The sequence below is a fragment of the Eutrigla gurnardus genome (assembly GCF_963514095.1).
Source record: "Eutrigla gurnardus genome assembly, chromosome: 14".
NCBI lineage: Eukaryota > Metazoa > Chordata > Actinopteri > Perciformes > Triglidae > Eutrigla > Eutrigla gurnardus.
The window spans coordinates 2,037,438-2,061,713 of NC_139937.1; the positions used below are offsets into that span (position 1 = coordinate 2,037,438).

General features: G+C 42.2%; 3 protein-coding genes across 13 annotated transcripts; 1 reads left to right on the forward strand and 2 right to left on the reverse strand.

The window, feature by feature from the left end:
• Positions 1-414: 414 nt before the first annotated feature.
• Positions 415-8,414, reverse strand: tnfrsf1a (tumor necrosis factor receptor superfamily, member 1a). Of its 3 annotated transcripts, none has more exons than XM_084027326.1 (10): positions 8,273-8,414; positions 7,078-7,198; positions 6,852-6,957; positions 6,643-6,768; positions 6,382-6,537; positions 4,296-4,374; positions 3,585-3,634; positions 2,970-3,142; positions 2,354-2,471; positions 415-2,223 (listed from the first exon to the last, which is right to left on the reverse strand). In XM_084027326.1, exons 2-10 carry the CDS (start codon positions 7,144-7,146, stop codon positions 1,925-1,927), a joined length of 1,176 nt encoding a protein of 391 aa, XP_083883452.1. In that variant the 5' UTR covers positions 7,147-7,198; positions 8,273-8,414; the 3' UTR covers positions 415-1,924. The 3 variants fall into 3 exon arrangements, with proteins under 3 accessions (XP_083883452.1, XP_083883450.1, XP_083883451.1); XM_084027324.1 differs by having other exon boundaries at positions 2,970-3,154; XM_084027325.1 differs by having other exon boundaries at positions 2,970-3,154; positions 7,078-7,182; positions 8,273-8,410.
• LOC311024762 (CD27 antigen) lies at positions 8,368-16,981 on the forward strand. Of its 8 annotated transcripts, XM_084027332.1 has the most exons (9): positions 8,824-9,473; positions 9,587-9,672; positions 9,757-10,921; positions 11,244-11,385; positions 11,466-11,591; positions 15,438-15,584; positions 16,449-16,496; positions 16,597-16,701; positions 16,844-16,981. In XM_084027332.1, the coding sequence occupies exons 3-9, from the start codon at positions 10,829-10,831 to the stop codon at positions 16,942-16,944; spliced, it is 762 nt and encodes a 253-aa protein (XP_083883458.1). In that variant the 5' UTR covers positions 8,824-9,473; positions 9,587-9,672; positions 9,757-10,828; the 3' UTR covers positions 16,945-16,981. The 8 variants fall into 8 exon arrangements, with proteins under 8 accessions (XP_083883459.1, XP_083883461.1, XP_083883455.1 ...); XM_084027333.1 differs by lacking the exon at positions 8,824-9,473 and adding an exon at positions 8,368-8,499 and having other exon boundaries at positions 9,587-10,921; XM_084027335.1 differs by lacking the exons at positions 8,824-9,473; positions 9,587-9,672 and adding an exon at positions 8,373-8,499.
• On the reverse strand, positions 16,708-23,091 carry LOC311024761 (uncharacterized protein). Of its 2 annotated transcripts, XM_084027327.1 has the most exons (11): positions 22,976-23,087; positions 22,796-22,865; positions 22,640-22,673; positions 22,218-22,328; positions 21,973-22,104; positions 19,850-19,946; positions 19,619-19,671; positions 18,664-18,780; positions 18,439-18,461; positions 18,216-18,321; positions 16,708-17,999 (listed from the first exon to the last, which is right to left on the reverse strand). In XM_084027327.1, the coding sequence occupies exons 2-11, from the start codon at positions 22,862-22,864 to the stop codon at positions 17,728-17,730; spliced, it is 1,014 nt and encodes a 337-aa protein (XP_083883453.1). In that variant the 5' UTR covers position 22,865; positions 22,976-23,087; the 3' UTR covers positions 16,708-17,727. The 2 variants fall into 2 exon arrangements, with proteins under 2 accessions (XP_083883453.1, XP_083883454.1); XM_084027328.1 differs by lacking the exons at positions 19,619-19,671; positions 19,850-19,946 and having other exon boundaries at positions 22,976-23,091.
• Between the last annotated feature and the right edge of the window lie 1,185 nt (positions 23,092-24,276).

Consider the following 24,276-nt stretch of genomic DNA (forward strand, 5'->3'; position numbering starts at 1 on the left):
ATGAGAGCTTAGTGGAGCAGAGGTGTTGACTCATTTCTTTGAAGATGATCTATTGTTGTTTCACATCAATCAAGGCTCATTGATCACTCTGAGCAAACAGGGGGGAAATCATTTTAAGGAGGGGAACATAGCCTTAAGCAGTACTTGTTGTTTTGCTCGTCACACAACAGAAGGAGAGGCATCATGACACGAAGGCAACATGGGACACAGCAGCGTTTGCACGCAAGAAGAGCTGGAGGGTTAATACATGATTCACACACACACACACACACACACACACACACACACACACACACACACACACACACACACACACACACACACACACACACACACACACACACACACACACACACTATATTATTCACAGCCTGTTAATGGCAGCAAATTCAAGACACAATTCAGAAACAGCGATTAAAATAGAAATATATATTTATTTAAAGACCCATTATAAACACAATATATATTTGTATACTGCTCAACATGTACTGCCCATTCAATACATTGTTCTGGTTTATAATACAGTAAAATAGGTATCAAAAGTGCTGTGGAGTGACACAGTGTCAGTCTGTCTGAGTGTCTGCTGATTCATATCTGAATCTGCAGGCCAAGGCTGGTATTCTAGAAGTTGACACGCTGAGGCAGACTGAGACGAGGTGTGTCCTCTTCCCTCTAACAGTAATAATGCTTGTATGATGGGGCTGACAGGAAGGTTCATGGCTGTGAGAAGCCTGTGAGTAGTGGCAGAGGTCTTGTCTGCACCAGTGGGTACAAACTTCCCTGCTTCTGTGATTGTTACCATAAAATAAAAATACAACTGTGTTTAAACAATATAACCGTCGACAGGATGAATAGTCTGAATCAGATTTTGTACTTCCCTCTCCTAAACAGGAACAAATGATCAAACATACTGGATTGGCACAATGGATAAAACTGCTGTTCACTAAACACAATTCAGTAAAACAAAAAAAAATGCATCAAAACTCAAATCCTGAATGGAGGTTGTATAATTAATTGTTCCTGTATGATATTTCGAGGAATACTCTTAGCAGCTTTCTTGCCTTGAGTTTGATGAGAATCGTCATCATGTTATGCTAACTGCTAAGCTAGAGCTCGTTAGCTTAGCATAAAGACTGGAAACTGGGGTAAATCAGCTAGCCTAGCTCTATCTACATACATAGAGCTCATTGCAAACAGAAAAGAAACTCTGCACAGTCATGATGGTCCCTGAGGAATAGTTCATAGACACGTTTTAGCTCCCGGGCAGAGAGTTAGCTAGATGAGTGCTGGGCAACCAGTGAAGACTCCAGGAAGTTAGCGTTCCCAGGTGAGAAACAGTCCAGCATGACGGACCATAAGCCCTATGCAATACAGCCAGTTGTGCTCTTTACACTTCAAATCAAACAAACGTGATATAACATGCAAACTAGTGAGTGAGCTGTTGGCAGTTGGATTTTGTTTGACAAAGCAAGGCTAATCTATTTCCCCTTTCCAGTCTGCATGCTTTGCTAAGCTGCTGGTTGTAGCTTCATATTTACCTGACAGGAATGAAAGTGGCATCAATCTTCTCATCTAACTCTGTACAACAGAGCCAATGAGTTCATTCCACAAATGTTGTATTATTCCTTTGGAAAAACAAAACAAAAACATAGACATGGCTAAAAGCTCTTCTGTCAAATTGGAAGCTGAGTGGATTTGTGCTATTTTCGGTGCCTCTGCTCCCCTGGACCATTTGATCTGCTCTCAGTAGTTAGACCCTGCCTCCTCAGTGTGAGACTGGCAAGGCGAGTGGCAGAAGGCTCAGGGATGCTGCTTTCTGGGAAATAAAACTGCTGGCTGTAGCACCGTCTCACTTCGTGTGCCTCCAAAGAGGACAGTACTTGGTTTCATAAGCTTCTGGCTCCACTTGGCACGCGTAGCAGAATTACTGAATGCCGTACTGTATCTCCAGCTGCTCAGCGGCCAATCCCAGGTGCATCTTTCTCAGTTTGTCCACCAACTCCTGCAACAAGGGCCAGTGCAGAATTCTACCTCCTCCTCCTCCACCACCACGTGAGCCTCTCTCAGCCCACACCCTCAGCATCTGGTAGTGAGCCTCGCGGCAGAATCGGTTATCCGTCTCAGCTTGTTCGATCTCGGTATCCCTCACACCGAGAGAGCGCATCAGCTGCTTCACCTGCGGCCCCGGGACCAGGTCCAGCACTGCGTAGATCAGGTCAGAGACTGCACAGGAGAGGGGAGGCGGCGTTAATCGGAAGAGATAAGAGTCAGTACAATGGTTTCTGTTTGTAACGAGCCGAAACACACCAGACTATTGGTCAGGACCAAGTGCTGCTGTGTGAAATACACTCACTCGTTTCCTGGGGGACACAGTCGGGCAGATTGGACGGCTCCTGTTCACTACAGGGACTTTGGGGAACAGCCTTCACAGTCATGTCGTCTGAAGGTTCTTCACTGTGGATCAGGACTTCCTACGAGACAAGGGCAGTTTCATGTTAGCGACCGAAGACACGCATCCAGTAGAGAAAAGTAACCACCAGTGTTGTAGTATCGACATCCTGTCTTGTTCTCCAGACCGGTCTCAAGACCACTTTTTAAAGGTCTCAGTTTTGTCTCCAGCTCAGAAAATGAGGACTCTGGATCTTATTTCAAGACCACAACCGTGGAGATATCACTAAATTGCTATTTTGTATCATCACTATTGTGACTGCTCATAGAATATAGAGGGAATGCCATGCAATGCCTTTATCATAGCACACTTATAGCATACACACACATACACATTATATAGCAATAAAAGAGGTGAATGAAGATGATATGCCAGATCAATCTGAGGGGTGCCTATAAGATTCACACGATCCACATGTGTCAGCGGGTTAGGGACTTGCACTGGTCTTGGTCTTGACTGGGTCTCGGGTTGGGTGGTGTCTACTGCAACACGGGGGACCACATCCTGTTAGATCAGTTACCTCGCATGAGTCTGGGGGGACTTCCGGTGGTTGGGTAGACTGTTTCAGCAACTTCTGCTTGGTCAAGCGCTTTGTGGTCACATAGGTGATGAGAATCATCAGCACCATCACCGCCACAGTAACAACTGCAGCTCCGACTATTATGTTGATCAAATATGTATCGGGTTTAGGAGCTTCATCAGGATCTGAGGAGACAGGGGAACAAGACAGAAAGATAGAAAAACAACGGTCTAAACTTCATCAACACTTTCTTTCACCGATGCAGGCTTCAGCAAATTAAATAACACATGGAATTAAATTGAAATACATCTTTCATGATCAGAACAATGGAAACCAGTAGGGACCATATGGCAGGGAATTATTTATTATAATCCCATTTCTTACAGTAGCCTACTTCAAAACTATCATTTCTAATGAAATCATTTGAGGAGATTTATTTTCACAATAAATTAGAAATGTCCAAAAGATGTGTTCATGTCTGACTGCTGCTCAATGCCTAGTTACCATGGCACTCAGTGCAGCTGTAGTTCATGTAACATCATAGAAACCACAACATGATACCGTAGACATTCTTAGTGCGTATGCATTGACTCCTTCGTATAACAGCTGGCTCACCTTTTGTAGTCAGAGCTGGTGAGGTACAGAGATGTTTGCACTCGGCACAACTGTGAAGAGAAGGGAGGAACGTTTCACAACATGCAGGAGGAAGTAGACACTTAAGAGGAAGTGATTAAAAGGAAGACCAGCTATTTGTTTTTATTTAAACAATGGTAAATGAGTTCAAACTTCTGCATGTTAAGACTTTCCTCTTTTATCTGAGACAAAAATCTGTGTCTGTCCACCTGCTTAACAATGTACTCAACAGTTACTGGACACATCCAGACTTTCATATTTCCCTGAATAATTCCCTTTTTAAATGCCAATTGAAGCATTTCCCAATTGTCGAATCAGGACAAATTTAACTCCTTCTCACCAAAATAATGTATTTGTGATTTTGTAGATTTTAACCACTGTTTAAAATCTACAACAGTTTGACAAACATCTGTAAATTAAATATAAATATTTAAAAACCATAGAACAAGATATTTTCGGGCTCCTGTCTCAGTGACCAGGGCATACACGGGCCGACAAGCCAGTTGTTTGATGACTGTTAAAATGCCAGCCACTTCTCACTTTTGTTGCCAACTAATGGAAATATTTTACAGTCGGACGTGTGTTGTGAGTTTCATTTCAACAAACCAACTTCCCCTTTAACAGTTATAAATAAAACCGTCCCAAAGAGCAGGATGGGAACAATGAATGTAGGAGAAACATCCCGCTACTCACCTGGTGCAGAGTTTACACTTGCCGTTGGCTCTGTAGTAGTTCTCTTTGCAGCCACACACAGTGTTTCTCTCCGGCGTACCTGTGCACAGAAGTCACTAGTTTAAAACAAGACTATTGTTTTATTTAGACCAAACCGAGGGAATGCTTGAATGAACTAAAAAAAGGTTTTTACACAAAAAATTATTTGATTTGCAGCTTGGGTTCTTGTGGTCCGTTTGTTTTCACCCTATTTTAAATGTTTTATTATTGTCTTTCATTTATATTTCTGTATGTGTATGTATGTATATGTTTGTATGTGTACATGTTGGTGTGTATGTGTGCGTGGTATGTGTGTATACGTATGTGTGTGTGTATATATATATATATATATATATATATATATATATATATATATATATATATATATATATATATATATGTGTGTGTGTGTGTGTATGTATATACAGTGGGGCAAAAAAGTATTTAGTCAGCCACCAATTGTGCAAGTTCTCCCACTTAAAATGATGACTGAGGTCTGTAATTTTCATCATAGGTACACTTCAACAAAAAATCCTGGAAATCACATTGTAGGATTTTTTAAATAATTTGTTTGTAAATTATGGTGGAAAATAAGTATTTGGTCAATAACAAAAGTTCAACTCAATATTTGTAATAGAACCTTTGTTGGCAATGACAGAGGTCAAATGTTTAATGTAGGTCTTCCCTGGTTTGCACACACTGTAGCTGGTATTTTGGCCCATTCCTCCATGCAGATCTCCTCTAGAGCAGTGATTTTTTTGGGGCTGTTGCCGGGCAACACAGACTTTAAACTCCCTCCACAGATTTTCTATGGGGTTGAGGTCTGGAGACTGGCTAGTCCACTCCAGGACTTTCAAATGCTTCTTACGGAGCCACTCCTTCGTTGCCCGGTTTGTTTGGGATCATCGTCATGCTGGAAGACCCAGCCACGTTTCATCTTCATGCTCTCACTGATGGAAGGAGGTTTTGGCTCAAAATCTCACGATACATGGCCCCATTCATTCTTTCCTTGACACGGATCAGTCATCCTGTCCCCTTTGCAGAAAAACAGCCTCAAAGCATGATGTTTCCACCCCCATGCTTCACAGTAGGTATGGTGTTCTTGGGATGCAACTCAGCATTCTTCTTCCTCCAAACACGACGAGTTGAGTTTGTACCAAAAAGTTCTATTTTGGTTTCATCTGACCACCTGACATTCTCCCAATCCTCTTCTGGATCATCCATATGCTCAAAACTTCAGAAGGGCCTGGACATGTACTGGCTTAAGCAGGGGACTCGTCTGCAGGATTTGATTCCCTGTCAGCGTAGTGTGTTACTGATAGTAACCTTTGTTACTTTGGTCCCAGCTCTCTGCAGGTCATTCACCAGGTCCCCCCGTGTAGTTCTGGGATTTTTGCTCACCATTCTCATGATCATTTTGACCCCACGGGATGAGATCTTGCGTGGAGCTCCAGATCGAGGGAGATTATCAATGGTCTTGTATGTTTCTTTTATACAGATAACGAGTTCAAACAGGTGCCATTAATACAGGCAACAAGTGGAGGACAGAAGAGCTTCTTAAAGAAGAAGTTACAGGTCTGTGAGAGCCAGAGATCTTGCTTGTTTGTAGGTGACCAAATACTTATTTTCCACCATCATTTACAAATAAATTCTTTAAAAATCCTACAATGTGATTTCCAGGATTTTTTTTCACATTCTGTCTCTCACAGTTGAAGTGTACCTATGCTGAAAATTACAGACCTCTGTCATCATTTTAAGTGGGAGAACCTGCGCAATCGGTGGCTGACTAAATACTTTTTTGCCCCACTGTATGTATGTATGTTGGCCCTGTGATAGACTGGCGTCCTGTCCAGGGTGTACCCTGCCTTCGCCCAATGACAGCTGGGATCGGCTCCAGCCCCCCTGCGACCCTGAATACAGGATAAGCGGTAGAAAATGGATGGATGGATGTATGTATGTATTTTGTTTTTTAAAAAAGAAAAAGATGTATGTATGTGGTAGTGTATAATGTACTCCAATTTGAATGAAAAAAAAATCAACATAACTGAGTATTAGTACATTGTCTCACATGTCTGTTTTTCCGTTTCGTTCTCTCCACATTTTGTGCATTTCAGACAATCGTATGACTCGGAGTCAATTTTTTTCTTGTAATAACCCGCTGCACAGCGACAAACCGCGTTCTTGTTACGCTCACATGGCGATACCTCCTCGTCGTGATATCGCGCTGTGGAAACGTAGAAAAAAAGGAAAGAGTGACACAGCAAACCATGAGCTGATGACAACACTCAGTCAAAGAGGTCAGATCCTGGACAAAGTCACGTGGCTCTACCTTTGCAGCGACTGCAGCTGAAGCAGGTCGGGTGGAAGTTCATCTGTTCCGTGTACTGTCCAGCGGGACATCGTGTGCAGTTACTTCTCTGACCCGTAGCATGACACACATCTACAAGCTTACTACCTGGAAGGCACAAACATCTCCTGTTACCACTCTGCAGCGTGGCGTTCCCGCTCATGTGCAGCGTGCAGCAGGCCGGACCATACCTGCAGAGCATTTGTTGCAACAGATGCCTTTTTCAGTGAGATACTCATCATGATCACACTTCTCCTCTGAAGGTTGTGCCGATGTCAGCGTGGGGATGAACATGCACTGCAACACACAATATACAATGTTTGGGCAAATGAAGGCTTTTTGTCCACCACAAGGAAGCTTTTCATGCACTCATGCAAGTTCAAAGTATTTGGTCAACACTTCAAAGTTTTTCCTCACCACAAGGAGCAGTATTGTGCCAACAGGGGCTTTTTTCATCCCTCTTCCTCTGTGTGCCGCTGCCTCCATTTTCTTACAGGTTTAGCTCAATCCATCTGTGTCCACCTGCAGGGAAAACGATCTGTAAAAACACATTGTAAATTGTAGGCTCTCTGAAATAAGTAATCCAGCATGAAAAAAGCCTTCAAAGAAATCTCGGTCAACTAACGACTAGGGGGGGACTAGACATTCAGCTTCAAGAAGCTGGAATCAAACTTTGTTTTTCCTTAAAAAAATGGTTGACAACTAATTAAAAAATACTAAAAAATAAACTTAATACAATCATGTAAAGCTTGTCCCTTCTAAACATTTCATCCATTAGTTAATAAAGTGTTCTGCAGTGGGAATAAAAGCCTTTTGTGCATAATTTACATGGATAGATACATCCAAACTAGATTAAATACCTCCTGACCCTTGACCTGTTTAACTTAAAAGGTGAACTTTTTTTTTCTCCACATAAATGGTATCCAATCAGCAGATGCAGCGACTCTGAGACCATAAATAACATTTAGGCAGAGGGAATCTCTTTCAAGGTGTTAATTATTAAATCAGGATCACCACCACCATCATAAAAAACAGTTCAAATGAAAAGAGTTCACAGGTCTATAGATTGGTAAGCATTGTATTGGGGGGGGGGGGGGCACTGGTAAAAGCCACTGGATTTATTTGTGTTGTACATTTGGCTGAATGTTTTCATTCTATTCAAAGTAAACTCGGGCATTTGAATGTTTTCATTCTATTCAAAGTAAACTCGGGCATTTGCCAGATGGATGTTTCTCCTCCGCCATAAATAAGCCCTTGAATAGAAACTTATGTAGGGTTATACTACGGGTCATGCTACGGGGTGAACGGCATGATGAAGGGACTAAAGTCGGTTTCGAAAGCCCAGCCTGCGGCCCCTGCTCGCCAGCTCGCCTCCTCGCGAGTCGCACTGACACACGTTCACGTTATAATCTGTAACACCTCCAGAAGTCAGGCTGGAGACGCGTGTGTACGTGGACATGGAAGGAAGAAGTAAACCTACACAACACTACGCTTCGATTGTTCTTCTTTCTTATCTCGCTCGGCTGGTTTCGGTTTAGCTCCAGATCACATGACGCCCACCACAAGCCCGACACGGATCGCTCACGGATCGCTCACCTTCCCGCAGACTTACCTGGATGACCAGTCACGCGACTCACGGCCGGTACATCGACATTCATGTACATTTGAGTCCATATAACGATATTCTATATTATTGGTAATCCAAAAGCAAACTCGACCCTCGTCTGAGCGGAGCTGGTGGGGCGGGCTCTGACGGGAAGTGGCTACGTCACGAGAGCGTTTGGCAAGAAGACGAGCTGCGGGCTGAAGCCGCTCAACCCGCCGCTGGAAGGAGAGCAGGTGAGTCTGCAGGGAGACGAGTCACTGCAGGTGACTCAGTCATCACTGTAGGAGACGCGTCGTGGCGCCATGTACTAAAGTCTCAAGGCTTTACAGACACCATCCGTTCATTTACCATCCATAACCCTCAGTTGTGATGAAAACTTCAATACAATTTCAACATTCATTTCAACATAATTACTTCACATTCTTTCCCATATAGCAATTAAACGACAGATAGATAGATAGATAGATAGATAGATAGATAGATAGATAGATAGATAGATAGATAGATAGATAGATAGATAGTTAGATAAACATTTAGTTCATGTTGGAAACAGCAATACAGTAGGCTACAGTATATAATATAATATAATATAATTTAACGTAAAATATTGACCGAGGAATGTGCCAATGTTCATGGTGGGAAGTATAAAGAAATAATGTATTTTCAAAAACGTGATGATGATGAGTCCGATGTGTAGACTTTGCATTAAAGATACATCGAGGAGCAACGTGATTTTTCATACCGTTAATTGTCAAATTGGGTAGGCAACTTTTCCAGTATTCATTCAGGGGCATTTCAGTGAAACAGATTTAAAACGTATTTTTTTAAACCAGTGGGGTTTAAATCAATGTAGAAACTAAATTAGATCAAAATAAATTGTGAAAATTCCCCACTCACTGCGGACCCATTCCTGGATGGAATGCAAATATGAAGCATAACATGACGCATTGTAATTACAGGCACCATAAGTGGCACTTCCTTCAGCGACCAGCAGAGTGCAACCTCACGTGACTGTGCTGAAAGAACTCAGTCAGCAGAGCGAGACAAGTGCTTCTTCAGAAAAACCACATCCTTCCTTTTTAATGAGCAAAAAGAGAAAGAATTGTGTGTCTCTGTATTTCTCCGTCTCATAAACCGTGGAGTGCTTACGCTGGCACTCCTCGTGCAGACACTTGAAGTCGGACTTTCCTTAAACAGTCACACAGTGGTGAGTTTCACACGGCCTGCGAGGACAGATCTGAGTCTCCATGTAAATTTGGGGTTTCAAATCAAGTGTGACAAATATATTTAGTTTATTATCTGTTTACTTCATCACAACAGACCTCAACGTGTTCCTGGCAGGTTAATCAAACACATTGATCCTGTCAGTCAGCAGCCCACGGGAACCTGGAGATAACCATGTCCAGGTCTGCTCCACACTTCAGAATGAGTTTAGTGCCTCGTCATCTTACAGTCATCCCTGTTACAGTCATCCCTGCACTCTGTTTCAGCTTCGTTTTAGAGACAGCCCCTTTGCGATGCTGCCTCCTCAACCAGTTGACTGGAGGTCACGTGTCGTGGCGCTGCTGTCTCTGAAAAGTGATGATGCCGAGAAAAGCACAACATGACAGCCGAATGGTGGACGTGCAGCTTAGTGTCAAAGTCACTTGAAGGTGAGGATGTTTTCAAAGTGGAGACGGGGATTAAAAAAAAGAGACACCGGTGGCGAATAAATAAATGTTGCGAAAGATAAGATGAACTTTGATGATCCTGTGACGGGGAATTTCACATTCTTTAGCAGTTTAGATTAGTACCTACATATATTATATCAATAGAAAATACATGTATATACTTTATATTTGCAATCATGGTCATCACCAATCAAGTAACGACACAAGATGTTCTCACACTTACAACGTTTGAATTCCCCAAACACTCATTCCTCTGTTTATTGGCTGCATCATTTTTCTGTCATGTGGACAGTTGAAGCCACAGTGGACAGATAATAATCTGAGCTAACACACACAGAAAGTTTTATACACAGGCAATGCTCTTTGGGAGCACCTCAGACATGACATTACATGGCCCTACATCTGAAGGCCCACAGAGCAAATCATCATGTTCTCATGCACGATGACTAAAGTCATTTCCTCTACATTTTGTTGATAGAAATCTCTTCTTATTGCTCATCCCTGGGTGCCATGAGGCATCAGCATGATGTTATTTCTTGGAATAATGTTTTATCTACTCAACAGCTTTCTGTAAGAGCATTGCGACAGGATTGCTCGGCGTCAAATGAGTGGTGTATGATATTGAGCTGAAACGATCATGTCATCCAAGTCTTTAGAGGGAGATAAAGAGACTGATGTGTGTGAGAGATATTGTTTGCAGTAAAAAAGACTACATTTGGATGAAACGAGAGCGATGGTGCTTGTGGAAAAAGAGTGGAGGCTGGAGAAGCGCTTGTTTCTGTGCACAGAGCCGGGGGGTCGCAGCGAAAGGCAGAGACAGGATGAGAGAGCTGGGCCGAGAGATTTCAAAGACAAATGTAAGCCTTTCATGATGAGTCATCGCTGACATTTCATGAATAATCCCCGTACACACTTCTGGTCCCCTGTTCAGTCTCACACTCCGAGGGTCCCAGGTCGCATCTCGTCTCACCTCCTCTCCTCCGTGGTAAGTAGACAGTAAGCCAGACGTTTTCAGCTGTAGCCGCCGGTGCAACATGTGATAAAAGGCTTCCTGTGATCTCCCTCACAGCAGGATGTGAAGCTAACTCTGTATTTGTTCCTCTCAGTACTGTGTTATCTGAAAAGGGTTTATACAGAAGCGTCACTGCCAAAGTCGGTGTTGATAATGACTTGTACGAATACTATAAAGTGCTAAAAAAGGCGTTTGTCTTTTTGTGTGTGTGTGTTGTGTGAATATATCTGATCAAATAAGTCATTGTTTCCCTCCACCTCCTCTCTCCTCATCCCTCCTCTTATCTCCTTCCCAGATGCATCCGCTCTGTTATTGTGCCTTTACTTTCATGTGCAGTCTCTCTCTCCTCTCCCCCGTGCTTTCCTTGGGCTGCAATGACAGACAATATGCCTGGCCAGTGGTCCATTCCCAGCTTTGCTGTGACAAGTGCCCACCAGGTACGTGGATGATTTCTGTTCATCTCAATGCGTTTCATTGTTTGATGCAGGTTCTAACTGAAGTCCTGCATTTGTTCCAGGTAACCATATAGTCAAGCGTTCCTCCACCACGTGTGAACTCGAGTGTGGACCCTGCGTTGGTGACCGGTACATTGATACCTACAATGACGAGTTGGCCTGCGAATTTTGTGAAAAATGCGATGAAGGTGAGTAAACTTCACAGCTTTTTCTCTTAGCACTCACGATACGCGAGAGCAGAATTGTGTGCAAATCCTACTTGTAGACCTACAACCGAAGCAGCCTTGGTGACAGCAGTGATATCATTAGAGTTTGTATATTCATTTAAAGCAACAGCTCACACAGGGCAAATTCAGGAGAGTTGTACCCTTCTTTACTTTTACAATAATTAATAAAAAAAAATGAAAATGAATGCTTCATATGATTTTGAGCCTGTATCATTATCAGCTTGAAGAAAATGATGGACAGCTTGATGCTGAAACCGATACATGGAGCAGGAGATGTCGTGTGGACTGGTTTTGGTTTGGAGTGATTAAACATTACGATAGAATACTATCTGTGAAACACTGTGGTTCCCCCTTAGTTTGTGTGCGTCATGTCTTTTGAGCAAGATATGTTGCGAGATGAGACACGAGTGATTCATCATTCTCTGGAGCTGTGACCCGTCCAGGTACAGCACAACATCTTGATGAAGATGAGCTGCTATTAGTTGTTTCTCAACTCTGTATCTTGATCGCGATTTCAGAGAAGTTTGCCCATTGAGACCCAGGGTCACATACGGGGATTTCCCCATTCTGTGTGTCATGGTGGGATACAGTCAGAGAGAGATTGAAAGGAGGGGGGATTTGGGGGGCTGTGAACTAGATCAGGAGGTTATTAGGGTGGGATTCTGCAGCAGTAGCAACAGCAGTATGAGCAACACAGCCCACCAAAACAGCAGACAGGAAGAGGTTGAAAACGTATATACCACTGTCTTGTCAAAGAAAAAAGAAAAACACACAACAACACAAAAGTGATGAACATCGGAAAGAGTAAGTACACAAATGTCACATGTATGTTGTTGCTGCACTCAGGTCTCTGCTACAGGTGAGCAAACAGCCTGTTGTGCTTCTTTTAAATGTCACTGGAAAACACAGAATGAGAAAAAAGTGACTCTTCTGATTTGACTTTTACGTATACATATCAGATTCAAACGGTTAGTTCGACTTAATGTTACAGTGCAGCTGTTAAAAAACAAAACCTTTTACAATGTGACATTATACCAATGGGAGGAGGGGGGGGGGGGGGGGGGGGTGAAGGTGGGCGTTCAAAATGTCATAAATGTTTAATCCTACACATGCTTTACAGCAATTATCAGCTATGGAAACTAATTCAGGTGGAAATGATTTAACCCACACAGAAAAACTCACACTTGCAATAAAACAATATTATTTGTATATATAATATATATTTGGGGTGTTTATCATCAGTTTCAACAGGGGCACCATGCCACATATTTCAAGCTTTTATACTAATAGTTTCCTTCAGTATAACATGCTCAGTTCTTAAATGGCCTTAAATCTACTGTGTATCTGCAGTCATGCCTAACCTTTATGTTTACACTCATATGGTAATCGAGTGTAGGCATCTTGAAATAAAAGCACATTTCTCCCAAAGGTGTACAACAATGGACCTCCTTAGAGTGAAGTATTATGCTGTGTTGACCCTTCAATCTTGCATAAAAGCCTTGAGTAAGAGTGAGTTTTCTCTCACTGTACTAAATATTACATTTATATGGTGCTTGTTACAAACAGAATGCACTGAAGATAAAATATATGAAATGGGACAAATGTGCCTGTGTTTAAGAATTAGAATTAGCTGTAAACAACAAACAAGTGCGGTTGAGGGGAGTGTCTTATGTCCGCACTTATTTCAGACCATCTGCAGAGAAAAGCATGCGAAGGGAGGTACCTGGAGATACCGCGAGTTTTTAAAGTCATGTGACATGTCGCAAAGGGAAGTTATCACCAGCATTTGTGACGTTTTTTTCCCAGAATGCCTTGTTTTGCGAGGCAAATGCATGCGCATGCTTGATTCGAAACAAGCCTATTCTTTGTGCAAAGTCCGTGAAGTGCACCTGTGTCTGACTTGACGTGGTGGGAACTTGACGTGTTTATGACAAGTTCCGGCGGATCCTCTCAAGTCTTGTGCATGCATAGGCACAAATGCATGCGATCCGAAACACAGCCACTGAAAGTCCGGTCGGATTCTCTGAGCACCGCGGCCGTCTTTTCCTAAATCCTTTTGAGATCTCCTATCGCCTTTCCTTAACCCCGTGACGTTTTCCCCAGAGGTCAAGGTGTAGGAGTTAGGAATAGGAGTTAGGACCTTATTTTTTGACTATTTGACTGCAACCCTCATCTTCTTCACCCAAATGGCTCTCATCTGTGTGATGCCTTCAAATGCTCCACACTGAAAGGAGGTCCGTGGTTTCCCCTCGTTGGCGTCACTTTGCTTCTTGATGACTTTCCTTCTTCACTTCCATTAGTTTGTTGTTTCTTTTTCTTGGACTGGAAGTTGAATGGTCTTCTTTCTCTGCCATTGTGAGTCAGCAGTAATGAAATGTACCTGGTCACACTTTAGACTGGAGGGAGCCTGACTCAGCAGTTGGAAGTTACCGATTTCCCATTCCAAGTAAACGCAGCATACTTCTATGAGGAGCTCCACCTGCAGACCAACCGCTGCTGACTGCAGAAAAAGATCAAACTCATTTAGAGTTTAGTGGGAATGTGACCACAGACACTGAGATCATGGCTGCGGTCGAATAGTCAATAAATAAGGTCCTAACTCCTATTCCTAACTCCTATTCCTTGACCTCTGGGGAAAAGGTCACGGGGTTAAGGAAAGGCGATAGGAGAACTCAAAAGGATTTAGGAGAAGTCGACCGCGGTGCTCAGAGAATCCAACCGGCCTTTCACTAAGCTACGTCATTATAATGCTGCTGATGATTGACAGCTGATGATCACCGGTGATTGACGTGCGTCTGCTGGAGAAACTACAATAATGGACTACAAAAACGCGTCGTCCACTTCTCCCCATGTTGTTGGTTTTATAAACAGCTGGTTCACTGACCGGCTTCAGGTCCAGCAGCTCCTTCTTCCTGTTTGACCGTTTGCTGTATTTACATTTAATTTGTGGTTTTCGTTTTGTTTTTGTCAAACATTTCAACATGATTGACATAAATAAAAATACCATTCAATTATTATCACTGTCCACACACATGTATCAACACAATTCCAATGACTATATGTCTGCATGAAAGTCATTGTTAAATATGTAAATGCACATATTGTTGGTTTTCATGAACGGCCGAGGTGTGCGTCACTTTAAATGTTGCTCTCGCAAAGAATTGTGGGTCGGTGTAATCTCCTTTCCTTTGGTATAGGAAGGTCCGTTGTATCAGATGCTAAAGGAGCTCTGAAAGGAAGCATTGGAGCTCCTTTCCTTTGCATTTAGAGAATTCAAACGGCTCTTATCATGGCGGCCACTTGTTTACTTCCGGGTCACTTCTTCAGTTAGGAACCTTCCTAAGAGAAATAGACTATTCCACCGCAGCCCCTATTTCTGGACAAAGCAGCAAGTACAAGCACTTTCATTAGTGGGTCACATGATCAATCACCATTGTTTTAACTCACTCTTTGATAGATAGGAATTTAAAAGACAATTAAATAGATGGAAATGTTACAGACTGCCACTTTAAAGCATTATTCTGCAAGAAAGTAAAAAAGTTCAAATTCTGCTTTGACTGAGAAATAGCCGTTGTGTCTGTCTCAAAAGAACAGCTATCCAACGTGATAATCTAACCGTCTTATGACCTAGAACCAGAATCTTTACCTGCTGTGCCCAGTTTGCTGAGTCATTTCACATTTTCGGTTTATCATCATGTCATGTTTTACAGGCAACGTGTGTGTCTTTCTCACATGCTGAAACATACTCAGAATTCTGATTATAGTTGAACTTAGTTGATGACTAGTTTTTGTCTAATTTCTTTACAGCAAACATGGAGTATCAGTCACACTGTAACGCCACTCACAATGCTGTGTGCCGTTGTAAAGCCGACTACAGATGCAAAGACCGATCCTGCAAACAGTGTGTGCCGATACCATATACCACCAAACCCACACTCCCTCCATCCACTACAGGTACCCGAGTGTCAGCTGCAGCTTCACATTTGAAAAGCTCATATCTAACAAGGGAAGGGTAGACCTACTCAAATTCTAGTCGACTTTTATCAGTGAAAAACATAAAGACTCAGGAGTTCAAATGACGTATATGTTTTATTTGGTGCAACAACATGTTGACAGCTGTGAACAAGATATAACGTATATAAAAGCTCAAAGCAGGGCTCTCAGCACTTATTGATCACCTGGTTATTTGAAGCTGCACTAAAAAATCTGATTATATTAATAATGAGTCAAAAACGTGAGTGAAGTCGCTTGTTGCATGACAAACCCATAGAGAATTATCACCAGCGTCTTTCTGTGACATCATCGTGGGTTCACCTCCTGCTGCTCGGCCAGCAGGAAATGCCTGCAGACAAAGTTAGCGACTAGCTGGTGAACATTGTGGAGCACTACCAACTGAAGATTAAAGATTAAGGCGGCGTATTTCTGCCAATACCATTTTTGCGCAACATAACATTGAATTCCCTGTGATTCATAGTTCATAAAGATCCATCAACGTAGTTTTCCTAGCCACACGCCTGTATCGTAGCTTTAAAGAAGTTCACTACTGCAACCATGGCGACATGTACTGAAACACTACACAGAGTACTGTAACCATAGCAACACACTCTACACCATTCCGGAATGTTTTGGCAAGTTCGAGTGAAAGAGTTCCTTGCTGATGTCATGATTAAAAATGGTGCAACAACATGGTGACATGAGTTAATTAGAAACTGTGTTGCTCACTGGCTAATCTGAACCATAAACAGTTCAATATTTAATATTGAACTATTAAAATGTACTTTACTGATATGATTTTTTTTTTCATCTCTTCCCCGCCAGCCCTGAAAGCTGGAGTCCTCACCACACCACCTTCTCAACCAATCGGAGGTAAAGTAAGCCACCGGTTCTGTCTGTGCAAATAAAAACGTATTTATTATCTTTCTCCATCTGAATCTTTCAAAAATGTCTTTCTTTCACCTTCTAACAGATACGGTCTGGTTCCTGGTGATAATTGCCCTCCTGTCTGCAGGACTTGCACTTGTTGTTGTCACAAATATCAAGCCCTTTCTGCGCTGGATCAAATCCAAACAAGGTTAGTAAATGATTATTATGCAGCAGATATATATATATATACACACAGGAAGCACACAGAGCATTGTACTTTTATCATTTCATCTTTTTTATCGCCAATTTACAAAAAACCCCAAACTTGCTCCTGTTCTGTTGTTGCTCAGGCTACATTTTGGCTGGAGAAGCTGCTGCAGTAACGCCATCCTCCGATGATGAAGGAGTATCCACGCCTGTCCAGGAAGTGCGTGGGAAATGTGACGTATGAGTTAAAGAATTTGACAGGGAAACATTTCCTGCAAAACATTGCTGGTTGCTTTGGAAAGTGATGACAAAATCGGGGCAAACCATCACTTGGCCCATGCTGATGAATCAAACCACTGACAACGTTTGACTCATGTCGTTTTCTGGGAGGAAACTTGACTTTTTGTGTCGTTTGACATTTGTGATGTTGAGATGATAAAAGTGTATAAAACACAGACATGCAGACATGACATGAAAGTGCCGAGTGTGACGCTGCAAAGATCATGCCTGAGTGAGACACTGTGCAGTATGTTGCTATATGCGGGTATGTACTATGGTACACAAACGAGACATTTCACATCTTTACAGGTGTATGTATAAATAGACTTTTCAGATTATGCATATTCTTCTAACATGCATTCTACTTAGTTTTCTTTATTCAAAATAAAAGTGTATTATAATCCAAATGCCTGATATTTGTTCAAAACAAAAACAAAAAAACATTCAGGACTAATACTTGAGAGCGAGCTGACAGAGCTTATTAAAAAGTATGACATTTTAAATTATAACTTACAAAGCAGATCACCCTCCAGCTGCTCTCGACAGAGTGAAGGTTTCTGGTGTTGGCAGACCACAAGTTTACTCGGGATGGGCAAATAAAAATGTCCCTGCAGAGCACTGACATCCCTCCACAGTTTGTAGAGGGATCTGCTCCACACTCATCGGTGGTTCACAGTTTTACAGTTCCTTCCTTCCAAAGAATGTGTCGTAACCCTCTGCACAAATGTTCTTGGATTTTAAGGATGCATCATAGCATCTCCTCTTTGGACACATGGCAGTCCTTCCCCTGCTCCTGGGAGGGAAAGAAAACGCTGCCGGTGTCACCGCTCCTCTCCTCCTCGGAGAGATGAACACCGGGAGAGGACGTGGGATGAAACACAGGACAGTCCCTCTCGTCGTCTTCCTCGCTGATAACTCTCTCCGCCGTCTTCCCACATTCAATTGTCGGACCAACTTGGCCTGTAAACTGACTGAGCAAGCTAAAGATAACCGTGGCTGGATTGTGGACGTGGACTGGACCTATGGAGACCAAAACAAGCAAACGGTGAACTTACGGTAATGTTCTGATTGACCTGAAGAAGTACGTTGACATGTCGTTTATAGAGTACAACAAATAAGTAAGACTCAGAATCATTACAGTAACACAGCTGCATCAGTTTCATGTTTTATTTCAAAATGACTCCACAGAGTGAGTCAAGTATTTCACATGAAAGTCCTCGTTTCACTCATCAGTACCCAGATTGGCTGCTGAAAGGCCTGACGGCTGCTGCTTCGCACTGAATGAGTCTCTGGTGAAGCGATGAGTTGACTCTTTTGGCTTGTGAGCTGCTTCTCTACCTCCCTGAAGGACAACATGTACATCAGTGTGGTGCAAACCAAAGACAAGTGATGCCATATCTCTCTCTCTCTATATATATATGGACATGAAAGAGTAAGGATTTTGAAATAAGGTACTTACCTCACTGTACAACTTTGCAATAGCTGAAAAACAATAGATAAATAAATGAATAACAGAAAGTCAGTTTCTTCGCTGATGAGTCAACACATACAGGATTTACAAAGCAACTAACTGTGCAGAGCTAATGCTACACTTGGAAGAAGGCTTTTGAGAGATGGATTAATGCAAAGTTTGATTGTTTCAACAGTGAAAAGGAACCTGTCCTGGATGGAAACACCATCTTACCTTGCTTGAAACATGTTTCATCTCCAAGGCCATGAACGAAGAACAGGATCACAAGAGCCAAGCATCCCACGGCAACCACTGGACACAAGATGGCTGCCAGCTGACTGCTCGTCTTGTCTGAGAGAGAAAAACAAGACAATAAGAGGCTACGGCCATGCTAGCGTCTCTGTGAGGTCCAACAGCTAAATGCTAATATGCTGAAAAACATCACTAACAAAGTCATCACTGATGAGGCTGATGGAATTAGTTTGCAGGTATTTTGATATGATGATGGTATCCCTTGGAATCTGGTTCATCACTGACTAAGTGATGAGCCAGATTCCATTGCAAGAGATATATTGTACTCAAACCTCAAATGTGAACCTTCTAGTGGTGCCAGTCAGGGACAGACACCGGTCAAAAAAAACAAAAAAAAGTTGTTGCAAAACGCACGTCGGCCCACTGGGAAAATGCTCAGTATGACCAGTCCGCCCCTGCTGCCAGTGAAAGAGTCAGTAGGATTCATCATTTGGGAACCATTAATGCATGTATAAGATGTTGCACCAATCCATCCCAGAGGTGTTTGACAGTATGAGTAAAAACTTTGCCCTACTGTTGACACTACAGGAAACGTGAGGGAATCACCAATGTAAGCAGGATTGATCCTCTGGGCATCATGGATAGATGTACCATGGCAATCCATCCAATACTTGATATTCAATGACAAGCCAAGAATGCCAAACTACTGGTGTCGTCAGAGGAGAAGTCAGGGGATCAACAAAGTCAGCTAGATTCATCCTCTGGGGATCGTGCATGTCTGTACACCATTTCATGACAATCCGTGAGGCATATCAGTCTGAAATGACCAACATGCCTCATGGCGCTAGCATGGCTTCAAATCTACCCTTGTGCCTCAAAACAATAGAAATCCATTGGAAATGCTGTCCAGTCTCCACATACTCTCTCTCACACTGACCTCCTTTGAGATTTGTGCCATTTCCTGTCGGCCGGACTGACTGAGGGCCACACCTGTGTGAGATAAGGGTGAAGGGTTGAATATCTCAAATATGTGACCCCAGGAACATTACAGACTGTAATATCGGGAATGTACAAACGGTAAAATAATCTTAAGGTAGTGTACTGTAACTGTGAGAGCATTAGGTGTCGGGTATTTATTCTGTTCTGTATCTCAGGGGACATGACTTACTTGGGAAATTGGCATGGTTTGGAGGAAGTGGTGCTCTGTGCTGAGGAAGCTGAGGAAAGCGTGTGTTTATCTTTATCTGATGTAACAACGGCTGCTTCTGGAGAATAAATAGAACATCACAGGTTTGGTTTCAGAACACAGGACCAAATCAAATCTCACTCATGTCTTGGAATGGCATCAAGCTTTACAGACATGCATGAGAAGAGTTGACAGGAGTTTGAGAGAGTATGCCGAATCAAAATGGAAAAACGAGGATGGATCTGGGAGAAGGATCATGTGTGAGGGGGGGATTCATCATCCTTCATCATCATCCTCATGTTTTGAGGTATTGAGAAGAATCTGTTTTGGGAATCTTTGTACTTTGTTGTTTTGTTTTCATTTTAGCTGAATACATTTAATTAAATACTTGTCATTTTGCATTCTTCTTCTTGAAATCAGAAAAAAATATCACTGTTGTTGGGGGAAATTATATCTGTGGCTCCTTGGTGGTCTAGGGGTGAAGGCTTGTAGCACCCTATAATGTAATAATTCCTGAAAATGTAAGAACATTTGCACTTAACTCCATCAAAAATGTAATAAAACTCAATAATGTAATAACTTCACCAATAATGTAATAAAATATCCTGACTGATATTGTAATAGCATTTTTAGCGATAATGTAATACCTTATTACTGTCATGATCTGTATTTCTCTTGAGTTAATTTCTAGTTTTATTTTGTAATTTTGTCCTCTGTGTGATTTCCTGTCTTGTACTTCCTGGTCCTCGTTGTTTCCGCTGTCTTGACTCCCCCACCCTCTCCTGTTGATTACCCTACCTGCCTTAATGTGTTTCACCTGTCCCTCGTCAGCTCCCTGCCTCTGTGTGTTTCCCCTGTCTCGCTGTCCGTTCATTGTTGTATGAAGCTCGCTGCATGCTGCACCACCCCGGTTCTTTGGATTACTCGTGTTCCTGCATCCAGCCTCCCGTGTCCCTTTGTGTTTGGTTAATTTCGTAAGTGTTTCTTTGACTGCCGTTTTTGCCATTGTAGTCTTTTCAGTCGACACTTTGTTGTATTTAGTTAAAATACAAATGTTTGCCTTCCCCCTTGGTCTCCTGCCTGCATTTGGGTCCTTACCTCCTTTTTTCTGAGTCCCCCCCATGACAATTACATTATTGGGAATTTATTAAATTTTTCAGGGGGTTCTTTTTTTTTTTTTTTTTTTTCCAAAACTGATAATGTAATACTTGACAGATAATGATATACAAAATGACCATGTGGTTGTTTTCATGAGGTAGTGATTTGTTGTGAATCTGTGAAATGAAGAGGTACATTTCGGGAACAGTTCCCTGGGTCTCCAGTGCTGCTGAAGCTTATATCTGAGCTGGAAGTCTGGTCTCCCAAGGAGGGAAGTCCATCACCCACTTAGTCGGACCAGGATGTAGTTGCATGTCCCTGAGTATTTGCACATATGGCTGTATGGTACTCAAGGTCTGCAATTTAACCCAATAGTCATTCTGTTGTTTCAAATCCAGTGTATATAACATTCTTAGATTATTAAAACACAAAATGTAGAACTCTGGACTGAAAATGAACACACACACACACACACACACACACACACACACACACACACACACACACACACACACACACACACACACACACACACACACACACACACACGTCACATTAGATAACTCATTATCTGTCAAGTATTGCATTTATCAGTTTTGGAGAAAAAAGACCCCCCTGAAAATTTAATAAATTCACAATAATGTAATGATGACATTATCAGTAAAAATTTAATACAATATCATTCAGGATTTTGTATTACATTGTTACATTACATTTTCAGGAAATGATTACACTATAGGGTGCTATAAGGCTCCCACCATGACCAACAATACTTGCTTATGTTTACTTAAGTAGGACTAAGTAGTAATGGTTTTACATTGTATTATCACCATTCTAAATAAAGAATCAGATTTTTACAGTCAATGGGGGAGGGGGTTTCACAGATCAGAGCCTCTTTTTATAACTGTCATGTGTAAATAACTCATGTATAGCCTTCATATGAATCATTATTAATCATTCTCTCAGTCAGTAAACCTTCTGAAGTGTACAGTCTGCTCAGTATTTACCGGTTGTGGTCTTGGCACAGAATCTGCAGTTGGTGGAGTATGGGACCGGATGACTGCACTGGAAACCCTCCTCGCACACGCACTTCATATTGGAGGTGCTGGTGCAGTTCTGAACCACCTTCAGGTGAAAGGCTGAGACAGAATGGAGAGTATATTTTATGGATTTGAACCGTTTAACTAGAAAAACCTAGAGGGCGCATTAGTGAAACCGTTAAACTGGCAGCAATGACTCATAGTTTCCTCACCTGGTCTGCAGTCTACGTGGCAGGGATGGCAGAAGTCTTCACGGTTCCACTCAGCTGTGTAGTACCCAGCGGGGCAGGACTCACACTCCATACAAGACTTGGGATGCTCACCTGCGAGAACCGAGACAAGCTAACGAGATCAACCGGATGTGAGAAGAGAGAGAAGCTGCTCCCTCAACGAGACCGCATATTAATGAAGGATGTGGTCACAAGACTCCGTGTGCAGGGCACATCACTGTTCATCACAACCAACAGAGAGACAGACAGGGGAGAGAGACAGATACTGTACGCCTCAGTGCTCATAGTCATTTCCAGATATGTATCATAATTATATGAATTCCTAATTCATTCATTCAAAGCAGCGAGTCTAAGCAACAGACAGAAGAAAATAGATTAGAGATTATCACACCACATGAGTTTACCTGCAGGGCACATTTTACACGTCCCCCCACCTGCCTGTCAACACAGAAACACAATTAGATACAAACACATAAACAGAAAACTCTTCACTTGTTTGACAGCTATTTATTTCACTTGTTTTCTGTAAGATGATGTGTGAAGAGAAGGTGTGATGTTACCAGCGGAGAGGTGAGTACCAGCTGTGCAGACGACATCCAGACAACCACCAAACACTGCACAAGTCCCATCCTGGAGGAGAATGTAGACACGTTCAAGAAAGTCAATTAACCATCTCCAGAAATAAGCTGTGACATTAAAACATCATGGAAATGGAACCATATACAATAAAGTGGTTTTACCTTGATGGGTCTTTTGTTCTCCTGTCGTATTGTTAACTTCCTTGAGGTGTGAGTCTCTCTCTCTCTTTCTCTCTCACATCTACCCATCCTCTGTGTCACCGTTTCCTTACCTGTTGACGTCTTCCTGTCTCCCGCCCACTGATCTCTGCTAGTGCGCTGCGGTCCGGTGAGCGCGCTCGGCTCTCACGCGCAGACCCATCCGCGCTCTGACGAACGTTTCTCCATCAGAGGAGCAGCATCACTTTCCGAGAACCAACAACCCGACGGAGAGCGAGCCAGAGAGCTGATCATATTTGTTGAAAGTGACTGTAACTTTCTCATTTCTGATGACTGTATATCTTTAATCATATCTGAGTACATTACTCAGATTTCCTATACACGTTGTAATATCTATATTTTTTAAAGCATCACAAACGCTCACATATTCCTTGTGGTATCTACGCACATAATCAGCTGGGCAGAAGCAGAGAGAACTTCAATAAAATACAACATACTTGTAGGCCTACTACAAGTAGATGTCCTGTATTCAAAATCCAACTTGAACAGCAGAATGCTACATTATTTAACTTGCCTATTTTATGTACAGTTTGGTAATTTAGTCCAGTGGTTACCAATAACCAGAGAATAAATCAGAGGGGCAGTTAAAGGCAGAAGAAAGAAGATCCAAATGGTTTGGGGTTTTCTCAACCCTGTTGGCTTGCTTGAATCTTAAACAATGGATTGTATTTTAAAAGCTCCTCCTTTGATTTAGGATGCTTAGCCAGAAAGTAAATAGTAACTAGAACTGTCTAATAAGTCTAGTGGAGAAAAACGTTTTCTCTGAAATGTGGAGTAAAAAAATGGAAGCATCTCAAAATTGTACTTGAGAAAATACACCTCAATAATACTAAGACACATTTCTTAATGGAAAGTGAAGTTTCTATTGTGGTGCTTAAAAAAAAGAAGAAAGAAATCCACGGAAACATCTCTTTCCAAAACAGAGCTCAGTGTGAGCAGTTCCTTGTGTAGATGTTCATAATGAAGTATAGGACTTAAGCCAACTCAGCAGCTGCTATGAATCTGAACACATTTAGGTATTGCCATTCTCCAGCTGGTGGGGGGGGGGAGACTTGATGCATCTGTGCCCAGGAGGACAATAGTTCATAATCGGTCACCGTATTAATACAATTTATAATGTAACATTATAGTGTGACATTTGTGTCAATAATCGTCAAGCACAAGTAAGATCACGGTGGTGGGAGGGGGGCCCCAAATCAATCAATACTTAGGGCCCCCAAAACGATTGGGCCAGCCCTGGGACA